This window comes from Chelonia mydas, chromosome 7 (assembly GCF_015237465.2).
Source record: "Chelonia mydas isolate rCheMyd1 chromosome 7, rCheMyd1.pri.v2, whole genome shotgun sequence".
Classification (NCBI taxonomy): Eukaryota; Metazoa; Chordata; order Testudines; family Cheloniidae; genus Chelonia; species Chelonia mydas.
This window is the reverse complement of record NC_057853.1, coordinates 92,704,374-92,729,935: the sequence shown is the minus strand read 5'-3', so window position 1 is coordinate 92,729,935 and position 25,562 is coordinate 92,704,374. Positions and strand designations below refer to the sequence as shown.

Genomic DNA, 25,562 nt, shown 5'->3' with positions numbered 1-25,562 from the left:
TTAGCAGGGTTAGGACCTTCAGATCCACCACAAAGACCTCTGCCACATGAACTAACAGAGTAACTGATAGCAGTGGTAGGCTGTCATCCTGTACATGGACCAACCAATAGAAAGGGAGGTACTTTATCAGTGAGTTTCACAAATATCTGCTGACAGCAGAGGAATGACGAGACTCAGAAATCCTAGGTTCCATTCCAGGGTCTGGAAGGGAGTTGTTTTCTATTGGGCACAGACTTCTTCCCATTTTCCTCAAGCTTGACCCCTTCTGCCCTGTCCTCTCCAAACCTCCATTCCTGCCTCAGTACCATTTCTACCCCACCAGTGGTTCTTTATCCCAGTCCATCTCCCCACTCCAGGCTCCTCATCTGGTGTCTCTCTCCTCCCCACCACTGTCCCCATTCCTCTGCCCCAAGGCTCGCAGTCCCAGCCTCTCTCGAAGCCCCTTGTTTAATCTTTCCCCTCCATCTTTTTGTCCTAGTCTCTCTCTCTCTCCTACACACAAACATGTACACATGTTCCCCATCAGTTTCCTTCCTCAGCAAGTCCCAATCACCTGCTGTCACCAGCCCTGTCTCAGTCTTTCCCTCCCAGTCCCCTAGTTCCCACAATTCCCATATATCCCAAACCCTGGTCCCAGTTTCTCTCTCCCCACCTCCACGAGCCTCCAGTACCATCCCCCTCGCCCTTCCTCAGCTCCCTGTCCCAATATACTTTTATCCTCTCCCCCTGGTCCAGCTTTTATTTTCTCTGCATTCAAATCAGCCATCTTCCTCTTCCACAATGCCTAGACACCACCAGGAAAGTCACTGAGTGCACAGGAGAGACAAGCTCCCTGCTCTCAGTTCCAGTATCTTGCCCCATCCAGTCCACAGCAACCAGGAACAGCAATTGCCAGGAAAGCTCTGGGCTGGAGCATTCTCAGTTAAAACACAACAAAAACAAAAACTAGAAAGCTGCAGGAAGGAGGGTGACTGAAAGCACAGGGCTAAATTGGAAATAGTTATGTAGATAACTTTGTTAGTCATTGCTGCTCCTTCTACATTACTAGCTCCCAGGTCAATGGTTACCATCAAAATATATTGATGGAGGGGGAGGGGGGGAAACCCAGCAAAGTTCTTATGTACTGCAAAGTTGACCAACATCCACAACTGTCACTACTGAAGGCACTTTGCCAGCAAATGGCTTAATACGTTTGTTAATTTCTATTCTTTAGATATTAAATGTTTTTCATGTTGGAAGTTTGGGCTGGGGAGGGGGGGGTTAAGTACTGTTGAGCTGGTTATTTCGCGGAGATCGTAATATTTCTGCTGCTTTTGTGAATACATGTAAATTGTTCCCATAATGTAATAGGAGTTCAAAACCAAGCAAATTAGTAATTAGAAGAAGCTTCTAGTATTGCACCCATGAATATTTCAGGTGCAAAATTCAAGCTAAGCATTCCACCATATAATTCAAATAACGTTTAAGTACTGCAGCTGACGTTGAACTGGCTCACAAGCTACTCTGGCTCTTGTAATATCTGGAACTTTGAATTAAACAAGTATTGTAACAGTGTGTTTTGTTGTTGTTGTTTTAAATTGTATAATGCGGAATTATAATTTGTTTGCTTTTTTTAACCTCTCTAAAGCCAGCATACTGATGAGACTATACAAAATACTTCCTTAGTGTTCAAATTTTCAATTCTCCAAACTGGAGCTGTGCGAGGCAAGCAAATGTAATCCCCTGGGGGGCTGGGGCAAAGGAAGTATAAGGGAGGCCCACAGAAAGAAAATGTAGAAGTTCTGTTCCTTACCATGTATAGAATTTTCAGGGGTGAAAGTAACTTAAAGGACTTACCGGTACTCCAGAGTCCTGATGAGGGGGCTGGGCCTCAACCGGAAGAGGTGGGGCCTTTAAATCCCCAGGCACTTTAAATCAGGATTTAAAGGGCCTGGGGCTAGGGCTGTGGGAGCAGCAGCTGGGAGCCCCGGGCCCTTTAAATCACCCCCTGAGCTCCCAGATACAGAGGCAACTGAGAGCCCTGGGGTTCGGGGGTGATTTAAAGGGGGCTATTTAAAGGGCCTGGGGCCACTGCTACCGCCCCAGCCCTTTAACTTGCCACTGGAGCCCCGCTGCCGCTACCCCAGGGCTCTGGCAACAAGGCTCCGGGGACAATTTAAAGGGCCCGGGCAAGATTAACTTTTTGTGGGCTTGGCGCCAAACATTTTTGAGGGCCCCCCTGGGGAAAGAAGAGGCCAGGGGCAAGAGCACAGCGGGGCATGGGGCGGGGGAGGATTGGTCCCCAGCTGGAGCGAGGCAGGGTCCAGGGCAAGATGAGCACAGTGAGGCATGGGGGTGGTGGAGGAATTAGTCCCTGCTGACTGGAGCAAGGCAGGGGCTGAGGGCAAAAACACAGTGGGGCAGGAGGTAGGGTTGGTCCTTGGAGCAAGGGAGGGGCTGTGGGTAAACTGCAAGGGCAGCAGGGCTGGGGAGGGGGTAAACAGGATCCCCCCCACACACCCCTGCCCACATAGAGCGGGTACCTACCTTCTCCCTGGTTCTAGCCCATTCTCTTTGTCTCTCTCTGCACCAAGCTGAGGGTGGGGGTGCACTGAGAACAGGGCTGGGGATGCAGGGTCTGGGAGGGAGTTAGGATGCAGGAGCAGGCTAGGGGTTGGGGTGCAGGGTCTGTCCAGGAGCTAGAATGAGGGAGGGGGCTCAGGGTTGGGGCGTGGAGCACTTACCTGGGGCAACTCCCATTCGGTGGGAGGGGTGCAGGTGGGTATGTGGAGTGGGGAAGGGTGCAGGAGTTCCTGTTTGGTGCTCAGGATGGGGGTGGGGCAGGAGTCAGGGCATGGGGTGTGCGAGGGTGCAGGAGTCAGGGCAGAGGGCTGGGGGTGTGGGCTGGGGTTGCTCCCAGCTCCCTGCCCTGAGCGGTTCATGGCAGGAGATCTGGAGGGGGTATGCCCTGATTCCACCCCCTTCCCCAAGGTCCCGCCCCTGCCTCTTCTCTGCTTCCTCATGCCAGCAAAGAGCTGATCGGCAGCAGGGAGAGAGAGTGAGAGGGGGCGGGGGAACGCAGCACACTGGGGGAAGAGGCGGGGGAGGGGGGAGCTGGGCTGCCAGCGGAGCCTGCCCTGCAGCAGCAGGACAGAGACCCGGGAGAAGGCAGCACCAAGCTTCTGCCCCCATAGCAGAGAGCGGGGGGCGGAGAAGAGCGGCCAGGGCCCCTTCAGAGCGTGGGCCCTTTAAATAGCCGCTGGAGCCTCACCGCCCCTACCTCAGGGCTCCGGCAGCGGGGCTCTGTGGAAATTTAAAGGGCCCGGGGCTCCAGCCGCTGCTGGGAGCCCCATGCCCTTTAAATTGCCGCCTGGAGAAGCCGGTCCGCCCCGGTACGGCACACCGGCTCTTGCCGGTACGCCGTTCCGGGGCGACCCGGCTTACTTGCACCTCTGAGAATTTTCTGTAACTTCACTTTCATGATTTTGTTTCTGATATCTGATACAAGAATCAACAATTAAAGGCTGGGGGTAGAAGTTTAAATTTAAAAAAATACAATATCTGCTCAGAATAAGCATACAACTAAACTAAATTTGGCCCACTGTGTGTAGATCCTGTTTGATGCACCCAGTAGGCACTAAGATTTTTGGTGTGTGATCAAAAATATATAGCTACATGTGTAGCAATCTGTGAGATTATTTTAACAGCTTGAGGGACCAAGGTGGGACAGGGGTGGGAGTCAGAAATCAGATCTGCAAGAATTTCAACAGCTAAGATTCCCCTGACACCCTGCGTCTCAAAGCAGGTTTCAACCACTCCCCATCTTTCCTCGGCTGGAAAACTACTACAACAAGTAGGTGTTGTTTTGATTTCTGCCCTTCGGAGGCAGGAAACCTTGTTCATTGCAAACTAAATTATCTACAAATTATTTGCTTCAACTAAGCCACATCTTAAAGGGAATTTTCACAGACTGAACTTGTAGGACATCTTTTCTGTCATTTATTACACAGTTACTAACTATAATGAAATCCAAACTGATTTAGCTCCTCCACTATCTTGGCTACCCTAACTTATTGCTCAAATGCAGAAGTCCAATTTTCAAACCCAGTTTTCAGTGGGTGCATGTTGCCCGGTCAGTGTCGCCATTTGAGACTAAATAGGTAGTTCAGATTTGGATTCACTGTTCCCTGACATTTTTAGCACGTCTGGTCTAAGGGACTTCTTCTGGAACAGGGCAGCACACTGAAGTGAGAGAGCAGAATATCTAAGATACTTTCTAGTTAGGAATCAGGAATCATTTCCCCAATTCAACAAAAATATAGGTTGTACTGAATGGTTGAACACAAAATTGACACTGAGGGAAAACCAGACCATGAAAACAGCCACCTCACTCTTTACCAATAGGAAAGAGATGTTACATGCTGAAGAAATACATCAAGACAACATAAATGAACCTTTAACCAATCCCTGGTCCTCATCCATAGTTCTGGTTAAGAAAAAAAGATGGCAGCACCAGATTCCATATGGAGTATTGAAAACTAAATCAATTTACTTTAAAAGGATTCTTATCCAGAGTATCATCTATTTGTGATAATGGATGTTGGAGCAGATTCAATCCGATTTTCTACACAGGATATGAAGAGGGGGGTATTGGCAAATAGAAGTGGATTCAAAGGATAGTGAAAAGACTGCTTTCACAGCAGGACAAGGCCTGTGGCAATTGAAAGTGATGGCTTTTGGCTTGTGCAATGCACCTGCCACATATTAGAGTCTACCTGCAGGACATGCCTCTGGCTGTTTGCTGTACTAGATGATATCCTGGTGCACGTTAAAACCCTTTGTACAAGAACCAATACATTTACAAATGGTCTGTGATAAGCTAAAGTCTGCCAATCTCAAATTGAACCCAAACAAACATGAGTTGTTTCAAAAAGAGGTAATTTACCTTGGACGCACAATTAGCGAGGGGGATTTCCACTGACAAAAAAATCTGAGGCTACATTGTTCAGAACTGGCCCACTGGCACACTCACAGATGTGCAAAGTGCCCTGCTCCTCTTACAGAAGTTTTATTTATAGGTTTGCCAATATTGCAAAACCATTGCATAAGTTAAGTGAGAAAGGGAAATCATTTCAGTGGTCACCACAGGGTGATTTGGCATTTTCAGAGTTAAAAAGAAACAGCTTGACAGTTCCTGTCATGATCTGCCCGTGTTTCAAACCCCCTTTTGTATTGGACACAGATGCTCGTTGTTCAGGGGTAGTATTGACACAAGAACTATTTGAGGGGGTGGAGACTTAATAAAGCAAAAGCCTACATTTTCTAGAGAAATTATTGCACCACCTGAAAAGAACTTCTGGCAGTGGTTAACTCTATACAACATTTTCTCCACTATTTGTATGGGAGGAAATTTGTGGTCAGGACAGACCATGCATCCTTCCAATGACTCTTTAGATTCAGAAACTCTGAGAGGCAAATTTCCAAGTGCTTGGGGGAAAAAAAAAACAAACCCTGGAGTGCTGTGATTTCACAGTCACACACAGGCCTTGGCACGCATATGGTAATGCTGATACATTGTCGGTAGAAGCAGCACCCGAAACACAGGCATATGCCAAGACCTGAGTAGAAGCTGACCTGTTCAGCCTAAAGTGTTTCTCTGGGGGCTGGTATAGCAAACGCAGGGGATCCCACAGCATAGATTCGTGTAGCTTTGTGTGTGAGAAAGCAGCAGCAAGAAACACCACAGAAATAGAGAGAAGGAGCAGAAAGCCAAGGAGACAGCCAGAACAAGACCTGGATGCATGACTCTGAGGAAAAAGCCAGAGAGCTTTTTTGGTACAGTTCTGGCTGAGAAGAGGCTTGGAACTGTGTGCAAAGAAACCATCTCCTGTTTGATTCCTGACTCTGTTGAGGGAAATTCTTTGTCAACAGGATTGCATCAAAGAAATACTCAACTCCATCAATCTTGTCTCCTAATGGAAAAACCCATAGGACACCATATTTTGGCTAACCACTCAGGTCAAAAACCAGTAGCACTACATTGCTAGGGCAATGCACCCAAACACTGTCTGGAGTGAAAACCTTAACAGGGAAGAGAATAAATCAGTCATTTCCTTCTGAAAGAAAACCAACAAGCACAGGGAGAAATGCCAGGGCAGTGGGCACAACTAGGGAAACAGAAGGAGGCTACTTACTTACTTCGTATTATCAAAACAGAAACATTAAAATAGGAAGCTCATGAGCACTCAAGAAACAAGAACCACAGGAAAAGGGAGGAAGTTGATATTTTCAGCATTCTGGTCAGATTCTACTCTAGCACACAATTTTTTTTCCCAGGATTTAAAGAAAATGATTGGCTTAACAGCTACCATGCACCTTTAATTAAAAAAGCATTACTGGGAGAGTCTCTGCTGCGAAGCTTATATTCTAGCCACATGTCACTAAAGTATTTCTTCAGTTGAAATACCATTGTAGATATTTCATCTGTATCTGGGCAGTGGAGAAAATAATAGATATCAGATGCCAAATGTCCAAAGATTCCGGAATATCAAAGATTCCATTTAGAGGGAGATAGAAAGGAAAGGCTAATACAGGATACTGAGAATCCATTCTTATAGAACACAGTTTTGGGTTTTTTGGGGGCGGGGCAGGAAGAGTCGGTCTTGTTTTGTTTTTAAAGAGATAATTGTCCCTACATTTATTATATGCAAGCAAATTCATTGCAGAGCAAACTCTGAATGCACAATAGGGAATTTACCCTGTGTGAGTGTTCCAATTACACTACTCATGGAAAAGCTCCAGTTAGTAGTGGATTTTAATTTAACACTTCAAGTAAGAAACTGTTTGCTGAATGGCTGGGCATACTCATATCCATTATTACTTTTCAAAAGTAAATTTAGAGGGCACATGGGAGGTAGAGGGAAGAGTTGGCAAGTACAAACATGAGTGATCAGAGTTATACAAGTTGTCTCAAGCAAAAAAATGCCTAGAATACCACACTATGTTTTGAACACTGGACGGTACTGAATACTGCACAGTATTTGACACTGGTGCTTCCTCTTAGACCAGAAAAAGCCATTGAAGTTTCTATACCCTAAGTATCACCGCATATTGTGAATTAAATTGACAGAAGTAGTTTAGAAATCCTGTATAAAGTGTACAAGATATAAAAAGGTCTGGGCAATGCCAAAGCAATGCAGAAGATAAAATTGTATGTTAAACATATATTACAGGTCTGGTTAATAAAGGCAACTCTATTAAAATAGTATACTTGGATTTTTCCAAGGCATTTGACTTAGTACCACATGACATTTTGATTAAAAATCTTGCATTATATGGAACTAATAGGGCACATATTAGATAGATTAAAAACTGGCCTACTGACATCACAAAATGTAGCTGTTACTGGGGAAATATCAAGAAGCCAGACCATTTCTAGCGGAGTCCCCCCGGCATCAGTTCTTGGTCTAATGCTATTCAGAATTTTTGTCAACTAGACCATATAAAATCTTTGCTGGTGAAGTTTGCAAATGACACAAAGATTGGAGAAGTAGTAAGTAATGAGGAGGACAGGTCAGTTACAGAAATGTAACAAAATGCATTTTAAAATATAGCCAAACACAAAGTAATACATCTAGAACTGAAAATGCAGGCTATAACTACAGGATGGGAGACTCTACTTTGGAAAGTAGTAACTCAGAGAAGAACTTGGGGGTTATTGTAGACAATTGCCTTAACATGAGCTCTCAGTCCAATGCTATGGCAAAAAGGGCTAATGCAATCCTTGGATGTATGAAAAGGGAATATCAAGTAGAAGTAGAGCCATAATTTTGCCTCTATACACAGCATTGCCAGACCACAATTAGAATACTGTGCCCATACTTCAAGAAGGGTGATGAAATGCTTGAAAGAGTTCAAAAGAAGAGCCACAAAAATTTCATCAAGGGGCTGGAAAAGCAAGTCTTGTGATTCAAGTCTTAAGGAATTCAAACCATTCATCTTATTGAAGAGATGGTTGAGAGGTGATTTGATCACTGTGTATAAGGAATCACACATGGAAAAGATATCTGACAACAGGGGGCAGGGTTTTCAATCTTCCAGACAAATAAGATTTAATAACTGGACGTTGAAATTTGACAAATTCGACCATGAAATAAAATGTAATGTCCAAGCAGTGAGGGTAATTAAACATTGAAACAGCTTACCAGGGAAGGTGGTTTACTCGCCATCACATGTAGTTTTTAAAATAAAATTAGCTATCTTTCCAAAATATATGCTTTAATCCAGTTTCTGGCAGAAATTCTACTGCCTGTGTGTGCTTCCAGCCTTGAAGTCTGTGAATCTAGGAATCCTCCTGTTGATTCTCTTTCTTCATGGGTAATGGGGAGAACAGGATTGCCTGCATTGCCCTCAACATGCCCATAACACTTGCAGCTCTGCATTAAGACAATGACGATAATCAAATCACCTGCAGGGATCAGGAAGTATTTTTTTCCCCGATGTACCATTGGTCAGATGTATTCCAGGGAGATTTTTCACCTTCCTCTGAAGCATCAGAAATTGGCAACCGCTGCAGATGGGATATTGGACAGCACATCTAGGTGGCAGAGAATCTTTCTTAGTTGCAGAGTAGCAGCCGTGTTAGTCTGTATTCGCAAAAAGAAAAGGAGTACTTGTGGCACCTTAGAGACTAACAAATTTATTTGAGCATAAGCTTTCGTGAGCTACAGCTCACTTCATCGGATGCAGCTCGAGAAAGCTTATGCTCAAGTAAATTTGTTAGTCTAAGGTGCCACAAGTACTCCTGTTCTTTCTTAGTTGCCTGTCTGGTGTGTCTTGCTCAAATGCTCAGGGTCAAACTGATCACCAAATTTGGGGTTAGGAATAAATTTTCCCCAGATCAGATTGGGAGGGACCTTTGGGGGTTTTCACCTTCCTCTGCAGGATTACCTACCAGGATATCTGGGCATATTTCACCTAATCAATTCCCTGGCATTGCAGGGGTGTCAGACATTGGTGTCACCTCTGTCTCTCCTGTTCTCTGCTTTTGGGATAACAGTTTAGTCTTCTGAGAACTGAAAAGATTTAGTCTAACTAAAGTTATCGGGCTCAATATAGGGGTTTCTCAGTGAAATTTAATGACCACCTTGTCTGACTTCCTTTATATCACTGATCCAATAGCCCCTTCTGACCTTGAAAAATATTTTTCATAGATTTTTGTCACACTTTAATGCTAAAAAGTTTTAGAAGAGTTATGTGTTTAATAGATATAAGCATGTGGCAGACACGAGTCGTATGTGTTACTAAGGTTACTAAGCACAGTAGATGGTATTATACTTGGTTATAAGCCATCTGTTGATCTGCTGGATTGTAACAATTGATTAATGTATTAACCATTTATTAGCCCTTTATGATTGTACCCTTAGTATAAAGTATGACCTTTATATTACACAGTAGAAACCCTATCCATTCAAATACATTAACTTTATAAAGGCTTCTAATGAAGTCTTCCATCTCAAAGTAAATACTGCATTAAAAGGATCTCTTTGAGAAAGCTGAGCATTATAAAAATTGAAATATTTTAACAAATAAAAAAAACCACTTATGAAACCAGGGAGGCACACCTTGATTTAAACATACTGAGACAAGAGGTTCCTAAACTGTAGCCTGTGGACTACTGGCAGTCAATTAAACACTCAATCATGGTTTGCAGAGAGCTGACTGATCACATGGTGCAGACTATCCACCTTACTTCCAGCTGCTCAACTGTATTAGAAGACAGCTAAAATACATATGTAAGGAAGGGTAATTTTCTGTATTATTTATATGATTCCTATGTACATCTCAGTTTCCCACTGTACTTTTTATTGCTATCCAATGGTTGCAGAAGGGATAAATCTGCTTTTGGGGCAGAGCAAGAGACATGAAGTGTTGTGTAACTATCTGGGGTGGAACAAATGAGTCATTAAAGGACAGGCTGAAACCAAACAATATCAATGGAGGCTCCACAAAGAAAATGGGAGCCCCAAGGACTGAACAACTGACACCTAACAATGGGAAACTCTGGCAGGCAGAGCATGTGAACTCAGCATGGGTCTGGAAGAGTTGGACAATGGACTAAAAGGTGTCAGGTGGCTAAAATAAGAGTTGGCTGTTGGAGAGACAGAACTCTTGCCTGGGCCTGACTGACAGCGTGACAGAATCTGAATCAGAAATGGATTCCATAGCACCTTGGCTGGTTAACTGCGTGGCTTGGCCAGTATAGATTACGTCTTAACACCTTTGCTTCTCTAAGCCAACCTAAGGACTTCCAGATGCTGTGTTCCAGTTGACTAATAAATCCTGCTCTGTTTTGAAAAGGCTGCCTGGTGTCACTGAAAATATTTCCTGATGTGCATTGGTCCCTGAAGAGTGTAAAAGTCTCAAATCAGTAATCTAGGCAACTTACTTAAAACAATATTTTTCATACTGGTCACCTATTGTGCATCTCATTTTCTGGATGCCCAGCTTGAGATCCTGGGATCTGATTTGCAGAAGTTCTGAATACTCACAACTGCAACTGAAGTCAATGTCACTTGTCCTTGAATATATGAAGTGCTATATAATGCCAAGTACTCTGGAAAAAAAAAAAAATCAGGTCCTAGGTGTCTTAACTGGGCACTCAAAATCTGTGTATGCTTTTGACTTTAAGCTCTTTATGCCTCAGCTTCTCATGTGTAAAATGAAGATAATACCCCACCACCACCCCCTCACAGGGGTATTGTGAAGATAAATTCATTAATGTCTGTGAAGTACTTGGAAACTATAGTGATGAGCATCATCGAAAAGCCCAAATAAGAATGAAACTTATAATTCTGTCCTTCACAGCAGAGTTTGAATGGTGTGCAGTGAATAAGGCCTGGGGCCACATGCTGAACAATGAGAAGAAAACAATTGAATAGCTGCTTATTAATTGACCACCATCCATCCTACACACTGAATGAGGAAAAAATAGAATGTGATCATCTAATTAAAGACTACCACAATACATAAGTAGAAGGTAGCCACATTAATGTTGCACAGACCACCTTATTTTAGAATTTCCTAACTTTTGAGTGCTTAATTTTGCAACATTTTGCAATAATGTTCTTTCAAGGTATTCTTTGTGTGTGCAATATTTGTATAACTGAGAATAAGAACTTGCTAAATTATAACGGGACAATTGCTGAAAGGGAATCTTCAGAACTATCAGGGAGCAATGTATGATGGAAATACAGACTTATCCTTTGATCTCATAACAAAACAAAGATATATGGCCCTAAAATTTTATGTAAAGTAACATGAAAGGCTTGATCAAATTCATAAAAGCTACATTTTTTTTCTAAGTTAAGATATGCCTATACATGAAAGTTTGAAATTTCAGGAAATTCAGAAGACTAAATAAGTAGTGTCAACATTTTAAGAAGTCAGCCTCTTCCTGTTCTGATGTGCAGTACTAGGTCAACGACAACTCTAGGAGGTATTACATCAAAATGAACAATTTCAGGAGCACTACCGCATCTGATAACACTGACTGACAGACATAATGGCAACTTTTCTGTGAGAAATGCTTCCAGAGTCACTGCTTCCCAAAATAATACTAAGGAGAGCAGCTGTAAGTACTAGGGTTATATGTTGTATCTATCGAGCAACAGGGGACTGTGGAGAGTAACAGTTATTTGCCTACTTTAATTTTTCATATCTTGAAATTCACTAATTTTTTAAAATAAGTTATTTTATCCTATTTTACAGTTGGACTGCATTTCTCCTCTTTACAAATGAGCAAAAATGTTTTCCTATTCCAGTTTTGAAAAATGAAATGTTATGCTGAAAACCATTATACAAGTCAACAGTGAGAACCAATTGCATGTGTAATTTACACAACATTTAATAATCTTCTTTTCTTCCTACACTCACACTAGACACAATCCTAGATACTTAGTAGTATAAAGTAATAATAAAAAAAGTGACAAAATACACACAATGTGTCAAATTCTTCCTTGGTATCACAAAACAACAACAAGTAGACGAATGCACCATTGGACCAATAACCTGTTCAGAATATTTTTATAAATGGAGCTACTTGCAAATATTTTGTTTTGAAAATTAACACTTACTAGAAATAGTTCTTGGACCAGTAAAACATAGGCTCTAACTTCCTTTTAGCATTTGACTAAAATTTGTTTCCTCAACAGAACCATTTTATTTATGACAGACATGTTTGTTCAGACCAATTACGGAGCCTGCCAAGTCACATGCTGCCATTGTATGAAAGTCTCTCTCCAAGTTCACATCCTACTCCAGAGGGACTCTGGTTATTTTCATTTAATCACAGCCTCCTGAGTTCTAACTTGCAGGAAGATTAGAAGTTCCATCTCAATCTCTTCAAGATCAGCCAACAGTAGATTTGGTAATAGAAAGAAAAACAGCACTATATTAGCATTTCTTTCAAACATATTGGTTCCCCAGCAGCTGCTGGTTTCCAAGATAACAGCAGCTGTCAAGCACATTTATCATCTCTTTTTAGCAAGGAGGTGCAAATCTTTCAGAAGCGTAGTGAGTTTAAGTGGGTTTCAAATACAATGCACATCACACCTCTGCTCATTTACCAGCACAGGCCTACCAGCTGATTCCCGAGTGAAGTTTTAGGGTTTCGTTTTATTTACCTTAAGAGTCTTAAAACAGTTTTTGGCCCAGCTATCTTAGACTGCTAGTACAACAGTTAAGCTACTCTTCGGGGATCAAGCTAACCACCCGTCTTGTTATTAGACGAGGGGGCCAATGACCATGAGTTTTTGCAAAAGAATCCTAGGCTCTGAATTTCCTTCCCTCCTTGATTTACAAGAGCCCAGATAGTGTGAGCTTCAGGATACAATGGAAGATCTAATCTTTTGCCACTAGGGCCTGAATGAGACCTCGCATACACATAAGAGTTGGATGAATCTAACTAAAATCTGTTTATAAATTGATATAGTTAAACTGGCACAAACTACTGTGTGGACACATTTAATCTGTTTACAATTCATGTTGATTTAACTTAATTTGGTAACTGAAGTTGTGTTCAGACAAGGCCTGAGGGATTATGGGAGGCTGGATTTTCAAAATTTTGTAGAAGGTTTTTATTCCCCTCTCCCCCTTATATCATCTATGGCTGTACACCTGGTTGGGCACAGTGTTGTACTATTCTGAACAATAATATGCACGTTTTTTTATTAATGTGCTTGGGGAAATGAGATAGGCACAATGAACAAGACTGAATAAACAGTCATTGATTATGTGTGGAGGCATAACCCAATACACTTGACCATTCTCCATGGCTCCATTTCATACTCACTAAAAACTTCAACAGTTCAGTAAATTATCTACCTTGCATTCACTCACCTAGTTCTAGAGATTTAAAATAGTGCAGAGATTAGAAAGGTAAAGATCTATTGCCATAAACATAAAATAGTATATTCCTGTCTCTGTAATGACTTTATTTAGACATTAAATCATATTTAGAGATCTTTGTTGATGATAGTTATGCATAGTAACCAATTCATGCCAAAAATCACAAACGTTTTTGCCCTTCTATATAAATATTATAACTGAAATATGGTCAACCAACCATATTAAAGAATATAGTTCTTAAACGAATACAGAAGTTTTGAAAAGTAATTCTACCAATTATAGGCTACTATATTAACTAAAAAATATTATACACAGGCTTAAATTAAAAGGTTAAAAATAGAAAGGAAGTTGACAGTGGAAGTGACTAAATTCCAACTCCCATCTTTGATGAAAATTAGATGTCTAAACAGCTTAGATACAGCAGAAGTAATACAAGTTATTTCAATTTCATAACTAGTAAAATGCACTAAAACAGTGCATTTATATTATTGAAATTAGAGATTTTGATTTCTTGGAGAAAGAGAACAATCCAATTACCAACTAATTGGTTAGAGTTTCTCTGATGTTAGCATTGCTACGAGTGGATAATTTGTAAAAATAAATAAATGTGACAAAATACATTGTTAAGATTTTTTGTATTAGCTGTTCTAATTACTAGTACCACTGACTAGAGAAGAGCCAATGCTAGACATGTGGTTTGTAAATACTTGGGAAATTTTAGCTGTGGGAACAAAGTTAGTGGCCTAAATGATACCTTTAAAGTACAAGGACCACCTAGCTAACAGACATCACTTATGCTGAAAAACCATGGATTACGAAGCCACCTACTCTATTTCCCTGGCCCTTATGAACTTTTTATTATTTATTTTGTTCCATTCCTTTTTATATATGCGAATTTTAAGTGTTCTTAGTTTGAATCATGTGATCTAGTCTTTGTCTTGGCATATAATGCACATAAGTGCAAATAATTTCAATTATTCTTTCAGGACCCTTAAAATTTTGTATTTAAGTACAGAGAGCATCCATGCACAGTGTCATGTTGAACTGTGACCAAGGCTTTGGCATTTTAGTGAATACACAAGATAGACTATTGTATATTTGTGAGGCTTTCTAAATAAGTATCTTGTAATGCCGCTTCTGACATTCAGGAACTAGAGAAACTCAGATTTTTTTTTTTTTTTTTTTTTTTTTTTTTTAAACAAAGTCTCTCCATCTTTCCTCCCATTTCAACAAAAGCAAACAGAACTTCCCTACAATACTTAGCTTTTGGTACCATTCTGATGATAAAAGTAAATAACTGTTATTGTTTGTTTTAAAAGTCATTAAATCTGAGAAAGTGATCATGTTTCACACTTGTGAGACTCCTGTGCTCACTCTTTTTATTAAGTAATTATAAGTGACCTTGAACTGCATGAAGAACTTCTAATCAACTTGTATTAATTAGTCCTTCAGAAACTGGACACAGCTATGTCCTAAGCATTCATTTGTCTGACTATCTGGAAGATGCCAGCATACTAAGGGGCTTAAGCAGAACCTATAACCAACATCATATGTACTGTACTATGTGGCACATTAAATCCAACCCCTGGAGCAAGATGCCCCTCCCCCTTCAATTTATACAGTTTACAGGAACCTTCTCCCATGCATGAGGGGCAGTATGGGAGAAAGCATTACTACATCTGCAAAATGAACTAATTATCCTCCTTCAACTCTCTCCTTAAAACTCTCCTTTGCTGCAAAGCCTACAGAACACTTCACAACACTTAGACTACTGGTATGCTGACACTACAGTCTACCACGCTGACCAATATTTGCTCATTGTTTCCTTGTACTCCCTTGATGGTGTCTGTGTCCATCTGTTGTCTCTTGTCTTACAACTTAGATTGTAAGCTATTTGGGGGCAGGGACTGTCTTTCTGTTCTGTTTGTATAGTGCCTAGCACAATGGGGTCCTAGTTCATGACTGATCCTCATAGGCACTAAGATAATATAAATAAATAAAACAATAAGAAAATGGCAGGCAGAGAAGCTCAGTCACTAAAGGTAGAAGCATTTTGCTGGTTCATGCAGCACAAACAGGGATTTGCTGAGTAGCAAGTTGAAAAAGAGGAAAGTGTGGTCATTTGCACTGCCAAATTATCACAGTACCCACACAGTGAAAGATTTCCTGAAAACTATTTACAAAGTCTAATTATACATGGTTTTCTTATCTCAAGAGATGTTTCAACGTTCTAAAAATCTGAAGCCAATAGTGAAATGTTCTATTGTCATCATCATCGTGCTTATTATGGTATTGCCTAAGGGGCAACCAACAGTGAGGCCCCATTGTGCTCGACACTGTACAGAGTAATAAGCTGCTCCTTCCTCAAAGAGCTGATGATCTAAATAGACATGACAGACACAGGGTGAGGGAAGGGGTATAACATACAAGCAATGTGGACAAAGGCTAAACAGCAAAAGTCACTTTCGTTCCATGATTTATTTATTTAGTGGGTGGGTTTACTTCGGAGAGGAATCAGCTAAATGTAAAAAAACTGAAAGGAAGGAGAATCAGGGGACAGAACAGGGGAGAAGAGGGTAAGGAGGGTGAAGTGAAGCTGAGCTGTAGGGACTGTGAGGGTGGGGGAGTGTTGGCGCAAACAGCCAATCACCAAAGTCAGGGAAATTCAGAGAACTTTTTACATGTTTTGACTGGAATGACCGAAGGTGAAAAGGGTCCCTGCTTTGGCTGCAGCTGTTCCTACTGGCTGGAGTCTCTGGCTGGTTCCTGTCTGCAGTTTTCCTCTAAAAGCACTTGAGCAGAGGGGAGAGACACCACCTGGATCCTCATGCCTCCAGAGTAGGTGTGTGTCTGCCCATCCATCCTGCACAGTTCTGGGTACTCCTCACTTGTGGACCACCAACACCTGGGCTCCATTTTACTCCCCCTCCTAATGCAGCACTCCCTACTTACGGTTGCTCCTATTCCTACCAGCTGGAGTCTAGGGTTGCTCACTAGTATTCCTTAGGTTCACAATGGGGGAGAGAAAAATAGCTTCTGATTCAAACTCCTGATTCTGCCAATAACATAAGGGTTGAATAGCAAGAGTGACTGAAGCTACTGAAAAACTATATTAGCAGTACCCTTCATTTCATCAAATTTTTCATTCTTCCTATAGGAAGACACTGTTTTAGCTGCATACTTGCATCTCATTTACAGATGCATTGTAGTGGCATTCTAATAAATTCTAAACAGGTTCTTAGGCTGCTCTCATCACTGTAATATCTGAGCACCTTCCAGTATTGTATTATGCAACATGACTACAAACTGTCATGTGTAGTTTATTCTTATTCTCATCCTCTCTCCAGAATAAAATTTGTGTGCGCGGTGAAGTGTTTTGGATTGGTAGGGTTTTTCCTCCCTCCCTCCCTCCAATATGTGCACACTGCTATGAGTTTATGTTTGAGAAAGCAAGATCAAAGAAGCATGCCTTGCATTAGGAGCATAAGGTGGTGAAGTTTGTGATGTCTTCATTTCTTGGGGAGTTCATTTCACAATTTTGAGAAACAATTTACTTACTTTAGTGATCTAGAACAAGTTCCTTTCTTTTGTTTCTTAATCCAAAAAGACTTTTTTTCTGATAGTCTTTCCAAACTTGTAATGGACTACCTCAACTGGACTGTAGAGAACAAAACTAGTCAGACAGCCTTAGCTCACCTTTGAAAGGTCACCATCAAGGTATATTAAATTAAATTTGCCATGTTTATCCCTTCCCCCAAATTATTTGATAAAGAAATGCTTTCAAAATATGGCAACATCACCCAATCCAACCAAGCGCAGAGTCACACAATTCAAAGTCATTGTAGAACTTCACATTAGATACCACTGGCATTTGTTCCCTACTGGCATTGTATCCAGAAAGGAAAGGTGGACATCCTGTGTGAAAGGTGGATAGGACAGCTACTTTGCTGGCTCCTAAGAAATAGAAATGGTCACCATCCAGGCAGCTAACTCACAATATCTTCTCCTTTTGCTAGGCTACAAACTCTCCAGGACTCACCACCCATTCCTATTCCCATATCCACAAGTAGGGCTCCCAGCAACAAGCAGCCACACATTGGAAAGGCAAGAGATAAAGAGGGGGGATAACTAGCATAACCTCCCCACAGAAGCAGGAACTGTCATTCTCTCTTACCCAATTGTTCATGGCCAAAAACATAACTATTGAAAAAAGTCTTACTATAGCACAATAAATCAAAGAGTTTAAGTGAATCAATTAAAAGTCTACCTTTATTAAATAACATCAAAAATAAATTGACTCACCCATAAGTACTTAGTGACCAAACGTTGATGCTTTCAAATAATAAATGGTGAAATAAGCTTGGGATAAGTGTTATGTGCAGAAGGCCACTAGATTTCACAGTTGCATGCAGAAGTTGTACAAGAATTCAGATATTAAACGTTAGAGTCTTAGGGCAAGTCTCCACTATGGCGCTACATCGGCACAGCTGCACCGATCCAGCTGCGCCACTGTAGAGCGTCTAGAGAAGATGCGCTATGCTGACGGGCGAACGCTCTCCTGTCGACACAATTACTCCACCTCTTCGAGAAGTATAAATTATGTTGACGGGAGAGCTTTTTCACACCCTTGAGCAAGATAAATTAGATTGACTTAAGCTGCAGTATAGACCTTCCGTTCATTTTATCAGCTCCTATGAACGTTAGTCTTTGCAAGTTCTTTTTTAGTATACCAATACATTTTCAGTAATTCTAAGAAATGCAGATATTAGAACACAATCAAATTAATTGTCTGACCCAAGATAAAACCATTCACAATTTCTGAAGCCACTAGCTACAAATAGTATGGTAGCTTTACCTGTTGAACTAAAAAGATCATTAGGATGACAGGGGAAAAAAAGATCACATTTTAATATTTCTAATCAGGTTACTCACCATGTAAATGAATAACTTATGTTGGTAAGTATCTAACCCACCCAAGAGGGAAAATGGGATTGTACCACTCCTACAACCACTAAATGTTCCTTTAGTGTTTCAAGAAAATCATAAAATATCAGGGTTGGAAGGGACCTCAGGAGGTCATCTAGTCCAACCCCTGCTCAAAGCAGGGCCAATCCCCAATTTTTGCCGCAGATCCCTAAATGGCCACCTCAAGGATTGAACTCACAACCCTGGGTTTAGCAAGCCAATGCTCAAACCACTGAGCTATCCCTCCCCTAAAGTTGTGCACACGCTGCTTTTATGTAGCTGGAACTCCAACTGCCCATACATTTCCATTTATTTCAAGTACTAATGGATTCCACGTAACCTGAAAGATCTAAAAACCCATTTCAAATCTTTCAGTAATTTGCTGAATTAACAACATTTTATAACAATATATTTCATTGACCAACATGGCATCTACTGATTATAAAAAAGAAAAAAAGAAAAAAAAAGAAATATGAGAGTGATGCCAAACAAAATGGACCATTTTTTATAATAATTACACTTCCCATCTACAGCAGGTTGAATTTAGGATTTAAAAATAGATTTCAAACAAATATTTGTTACATCTGATTATATTAATCTTGCAAAATCTCCTTGATAATCTGTGTTTTTAAATGCTGAATATTGTACAAAATTTTATTTCAAAGAAATAGAAATCTTGTAATTATTGTTACATATGAGAAAAAGTCTATATTCAAGAGTGCTTGTAAAAGACTGTATTGATGTCAGTAACTGCATAGCAAATCATACTTAATGTCGATCTACTAACCTCATATCAAAAAAATTATAACCCAGAATGTCAGATTTAGAACTATGAATTAAATCTTAAAAAAAAAAAAGTTACTTATGCAAATGGCTTTACACCTACCCTAAAATTCCCCAAAAGGACAGTGACCCCTGAATACTATGTGAGAGAGACATTTAAAATCTAAAAGAAAAGGAAAGGGATTTTTAATAGTTATTGCACTAATTAATGTTTCAGTTTTAACAAATGGGCTGTAGAAAATTGCATGGAATTCATTCCATATTGGAGATTTGGTAACATGAAAAATTTCTCAACGAGCACTCTCATTGCCACTCATCCATCATTTTCTATATGATGACCTGTTTAAGTTACTGTAATACCAAGCAAGAAATATAATTACTGTACTAGGACAGTGAAATAACTAATTCATTACCTTATGAAAAAGGTTACATTTTAGCTGGTGTTCTCTTATTTTTAAGCTAGCAGAGTTTAGTTAGCAATGGTATTCTAGGGCTTGAAGACAAAATTATTCTATGCATCATTGTATTTCATGGATATATATTAAGAGCAATATAACGGTAGTTCAAAAAGCTACCAATATCTTAAAACGTGAAGTACCTTATACATTTAAAAAGATTGATAGCAGCCTCTTAGCTTCTTAAAGAGCAGTACATTAATCAGCAGGTGGAAAAGTTATTATGCTAGAATTATAACCATGATGTAGTGTCTATTCCTTTGCCCTCCATTTCACTTTGGTAAGCAAAGACAGCACAACATATGGCAGAATACTTGCACCTATTAATGAGCTTCACTACTAAATACATATAAAAATGTTAATTTATGAATTTATAAATCCACTTTAATATTAAATATCAATTGCCAAAACTGAAGATATTTTCTAAATTTAGTTAACAAATTTGTATGGGTCCAATCCAATTCCTATTAAAAATCAGTGGGAAGACTCCCTATTGCCTCAACCTAACTAACCATTAATCCCCATGTAAATAACTATTGCAGTCTTTTTCTTCTAGCAGTAATCCACAACAGTCTTTTAAGGTGGTATTTTAAAATCAAATATAAAAGCAGTAATACCCTGTTCACATTCTTTTAAATATATCACTAGTAGAAATCTCAGTAAAGCTGGATTTGATCAAAAACTGGAAAAAACAATTAGATGCTTGTGTATGCGTGTACGTGTACACACACACACACGTACACAGAGCAGAAGCAAAATGTTATACATATATGTATTCAAAATGTAACTTGTAATTGTGTATTTTTACATGTATCAAAAGCACAATGAGGAAAGCAGCAGGGTCAGCAGAATATTTTGCATGCTGAAACTGCTCTACTTCTGAGAAATGACTCTTCCACTTGTTAAAATGATACTATTAAGTATTCTGACAATCATCTTCCTCTATTCCCTCATCAGCCTCTACCTCTTCGAATCCCTTCACTAAGATCCCCATCGACACTTTGTAGGCTCTATATATCTGTCCTCACCCCACGTCTGCTCATCTTCTCTTATTCGCTCATCTTATTTTCTGTGTTTTACCCAGTCCTGTTTCAATCGTTCCTTTTGTTTACTTCTTCTGCTTTCAGCTTTCCACCTTTATTTTATTTATAACAATGCCCCTTATGGCAGGAACAGCCTTCCTTGACAAGTATACCTTCTCCTTCAAAGCATCTTTTACTTGCCTCTCAAAACTGGTCACAATTCAGATGTTGCCAGAACTCCTTTGACTTTTTAAATCCTTCAGCTAGCTTGTCTGAATAAAACTGAGTTCCTCTGAGCAGTGACCTTGTTCATGTTTGTGAAGTGCAAGATACAGCAATGTGACTCAAATAAGTTGTTAGGCAAATATGGGTGTTTAATGTGTTATATGTCTACGGTTTAAAAAATTTCAACATGGGGAAATTAAATGAGACAGTAAAAGTAGTTAACTAATGCACTGTAATCAACAAAAAAACCCAAAGTAATTAAGGTTAACAGACTGATGAACCTGCCAGAATTATTTGATAGTGCTGATAAGCAAACCTTCATGTGCCAACACATTGCCCAACTTTTCTAAGACAAAAATACCAGGCAACAGATGTTAAAATAAACTGTCATTACACTACAAAAAGGAAATTGAAATTTAATTAAAACAAACAAAAACCAGACAATTGTCTATATAATCCATATTACGGTTACAAGACTCCTTCTTCAGCAAATTCTGTGTAGTAATCATGAAACAACTACTCAGAGACAGGAATAATAATTGTTAATGCAGGGGACTGCCTCAAGCAAAACTCAAGATTTTGTGTTATAAAATGTCATTGTGACAACTAGAAAATTTTTTGAGGCTCATATTTCACCTGGCCATAAAAGTAGTCACTGGCACATATTTGTTTTTAGTTTAATAGGCCATTAGCAGGTTAAAATTCATGTTGAAGAAAGTAAAGTTTTCTGACCTATGTTACAACACTTAGACTTTCAAAACTGAATTTTAAACATCTAATTAACTTTTCACTGCATATGTTGTCTTCTCCCTGTTTCTAAATGAGAAGCTAGTCAGTTTAATATATGGCATTTTCTAGTAATTTTCACTTTTGGTATTCCTGCATTAGCACAATATTGCTTATGTCTGGGTTGCAAATACTACAGGAGAATGTATTTTTATAGAAGACACTTCCCATTAGAATTAACTAAAACCACAGAAATAGTGCCATTGGTCTTAGATTTTGTAAAATCTTATTTTTAGAGAACTCAAACATGGGTACCAGTTTGGATGCTTCTACTAGTCACCTTTAGGAATAGGTGAAAGCTAGCTAATGTCAATTAACCTTTTAAGTTGTTCAGAACATGGTGATGTAACAGCTTCAGCAGGGAAAAGAATGTCTCAAGAGTTGCTTATTCTTTGATGCTACAGATAGAGTGACAGCAGCTCAATAAAACCTGTTCCTCCTCCACTGAGGGTAGCCAATAAGAAATTAGCAAGTCTCCCTGTAAACAGAATGAAGCAGCAAAATGAAGTCTCAAGGCTCACTTTAACATCCCTATTTGAATGGCAGAAAGTGCAAAGGAATGCATATTTCTTAGACTAGTAATGGCTGTTAAAGCTGATCAGCTTTTTTACTTATTTCCTACATTTCTAACACAAAATATCAATCTAAACATCATTCCTATTACCAGTAATATGTTAGGTTTCAGAGTAGCAGCCGTGTTAGTCTGTATTCGCAAAGAGAAAAGGAGTACTTGTGGCATCTTAGAGACTAACCAATTTATTTGAGCATAAGCTTTCGTGAGCTACAGCTCACTTCATCGGATGCATTCAGTGACTGTAGCTCACGAAAGCTTATGCTCAAACAAATTGGTTAGTCTCTAAGGTGCCACAAGTACTCCTTTTCTTTTTGAGTAATATGTTAAAGACTTAACACTTTGTAACTTCTGAGAAAGCCTCTCTAAAGCAAAAGCATACATATCACTTAATATTGCAAAACAGAAGCATTCCAGTTGACCTGAGACTGGAAATGATAACTGGCACAAAGGGGGATTCTTTTAGTCTCATACAGATGCATGTGAGTGCCCCTACCCTAATTTATTCCACTTTAAAAATGGTATTTAGCACCTAGACAAGCCTCACTATTTAAAATTGCAAAGTTTCTATTTCCCTCAGTTTCTATTGTAATTTATCCGCCTTGTCATCTTACCAAACTGGTGAAGGACACTGCAGCTTTAAATATTTCAGAGCTATGTAGCTAGTAAATAGACTCCATTGCAATATGGCTCTGAAGGTCGTGTCCTATTGTCTCTTTTTCTCTGCAAATATACTGAACTGCATAACATGGTTTATTTTACAAAAGAATAAATACTGCCCTACCATTTCTAAATCATGTCAATTTGATCAGAGAGCTCCTTATTAGAAAAAAACAGATACAGCACTCCTTCTGTACACACCTATGCTGCCTCTAGATGCATCAAAAACCTACACCCTGGATGCAACACTGGATTACACATTTTATAAGTTTCAACATTTGATTGCATACATTATGTAAATACAGTCCTTCTTAAACCACATCTCAACAATAAGTATTAACCTCTTTAATGGTGAAAAGTAATGAGCTGCATATCAGGTTCAGAAGCATCTTTGTTTAAAATTAGCCTTCTAGTTAGAAATCTGAAGCCTGCTATTATACACATTATTAGCCCCATATTCCTCACCATTTAACATCGTATAGGATTTTTGCAAATACTATACAAATTAAATACACACATTGATCATACACAGGAATGGAATATAAAGTCTACAGAAACTATGTTCCCTGAAAGCAACCAGCTTTCTAATGTTAAAACCCCTTGCATTAATTTAAAAAAGTTAAATTAGAAGAAAAATAGGGCTATTGTCCACACTCAAGATTTTGAATCTGGGTGTGCAATTTCTGAGAGCAGCCAGTGTGATTTCAGAAGAGGTAAATACTCATAAGCTATGAGGAAGGTGAAAATGACATGTTGCCTTCTAGATGATATATTGGTGCAGAGTGCACCTTAAAACAAAACATTGAGATCTGTCACCAGTGCAAAAGGTGCATTAAGACATTACCTGAAAAGGCAACAGACTGTTGCCATTGTCGGTCCTGAAAGCATTGTCCTCCATCCAGGATTTGGGGGTTAAGGGTGGAGCCCGTGGGAACTTCGGAGGGGCAATGACATTGCTGGAGAAAGGTTTTTTGAGGGGTGAAATAGGATTGAGGGGGGAGGGCACCCCAACCCCCACTCCTACCCCAACCCCCACTCCTACTGCCCTTCGAGGGTCCCTGCCAGCTTGCAACCCACCCCAGGGGTTGGAAGGTGTACTCCAGGCTGCGTTTTGGTGGTTATTCCAGCTGGAGGAGGAGGAGGAAGAGGCAGAGGAGGAAGACGGTTTGCTGGTCATAATGGGCTGATGGCTGTAAGCAGCATTTCTCTGAGCAAAAGGTGCCTGATTGGGACTCACAGGTGACCTTCTTTGCTGCTGCTGTTGGGCTTGCTGCTGCTGATGGTGGTGGTGCTGAGTCTGAGCTAGGCCGATCTGGGGAGAGAAAGTGCCACCAAACACAGGGTTGACATGGTGAGGGAAATTCTGGAAAAGCATTGTGCCATTGACTGGGGTAATCCCTTGGAAAAAGCTATCATCCACTGCGTTTGTGGTCCCTGTAGACCAGGTGCTGCCGAAGGACGGAGACAAGGAGGTGCCGGGTGTAGGTTCCTGCTGAGGCTGGTGAAAACTCAAGCCAGGCAAGATGGGGGACTCCATCTGCATCTTCTCCTTGCTATTTTGGGCAGAAGTTGCTGTGCCGATACTAGTCACTGGGCTGCTGTCCTCCGGTTTAGACGTCTCTGAAGAGATGGGTGTAGAAGGGGTTTCTGCTGCGTTTGGATCTTGCTGCTGCTGCCGGGGCTGGGCTTTGCTTTTGTCCATCAGTAAATCATCCTGCATGGTTTGTGCAGCTGAAACAGTGGTGGGGGGGTAGGGGGGGAAACACAAAGACAGGTTATTATTCTCATTCATACCACTCGTCGCACTGCTTTGGTATTTTGCTTGCTAAAATCCCGTGCCATTGCTAGTTGCAAGGCATATTCGTAATTCCCCCTCCTCCCCCATTTAGCAGTATGCAATGTTTAATCAGTGTGATCGTACTAGATTGCCTTCAAATATATTTTAAGAGGCTTCACCCTTTCTGATGCCTTGATTCCTTTCAATCTAAATGAGAGATGTGCTTATAGGGCAGAGATATACAGCAATTTCGCCACGTCTCTTTTCTCTTACACCGGAACTCAGAGCTCTCACCCTGCAATGAGAAACTGATTCTGGTTCCTGTTTTTCCAAGCACCCTCCTCCTCCCCAGTTATTTGCATACGTCAATAAATACTGCTGCGTCCTTCAGCAAGGTTAAAAAGACACCAGCCTTTACTCTCCTCCACCCCCTTCCATACGAGGAGACCTTTAAAGGAGCAGGCTGCCCATTTCCCTTAATTAACAAACAGGTTTTCAATTATTCCATTTAACAGGACAGAACATGCTCAGAACTTGAGCTGATAATGGAAGAGGTTCTTAGCTACACAATCATTTACTGGCCTTTTCTTTCTTGACAGTTTACTGTTTGGTCCTATACATAAGCATCAACTCTGATTGAAAAACAAAACAAGGTTATATTTGCCTCCGACGACCTTAAGATTTTTCACTTCAGGGTTATTCTCCATAAAACAGGGTTTTTGCATCCTAGGACAGTCCCTTCCTTGTGTATATCTGATATACTCACTACAGACAGGACTATATATGTGAAATCTACAGAATAGAATACTTTTCAGATCTCAGGCCAAAATTATAAGCAGATCTTGGAGATAGTATTTTAAATACTAAAATCTCTGTTACTTTCAAAACAAAATTAAAAAAGTGAGGCGAATCAAAACATTTAATTTATACAC

The 25,562-nt window shown here is 40.3% G+C and overlaps 1 protein-coding gene across 18 annotated transcripts in view; it reads right to left on the bottom strand.

Moving 5' to 3' along the window:
- The window catches only part of CPEB3 (cytoplasmic polyadenylation element binding protein 3), a 181,886-nt gene that overhangs the window by 144,492 nt on the left and 11,832 nt on the right, over positions 1-25,562 (bottom strand). For 10 of the 18 annotated variants that reach the window (XM_037904945.1, XM_043552386.1, XM_037904942.2 and 7 more), the window contains exon 2: positions 23,698-24,584. In XM_037904945.1, the coding sequence (XP_037760873.1) occupies positions 23,698-24,573 (876 nt within the window). In that variant the 5' untranslated portion in view covers positions 24,574-24,584. Of the gene's footprint in view, positions 1-23,697; positions 24,585-24,809; positions 25,056-25,562 lie in introns of those variants that run through there. The other 8 variants (XM_037904944.1, XM_043552380.1, XM_043552381.1 and 5 more) reach the window with 3 other exon arrangements.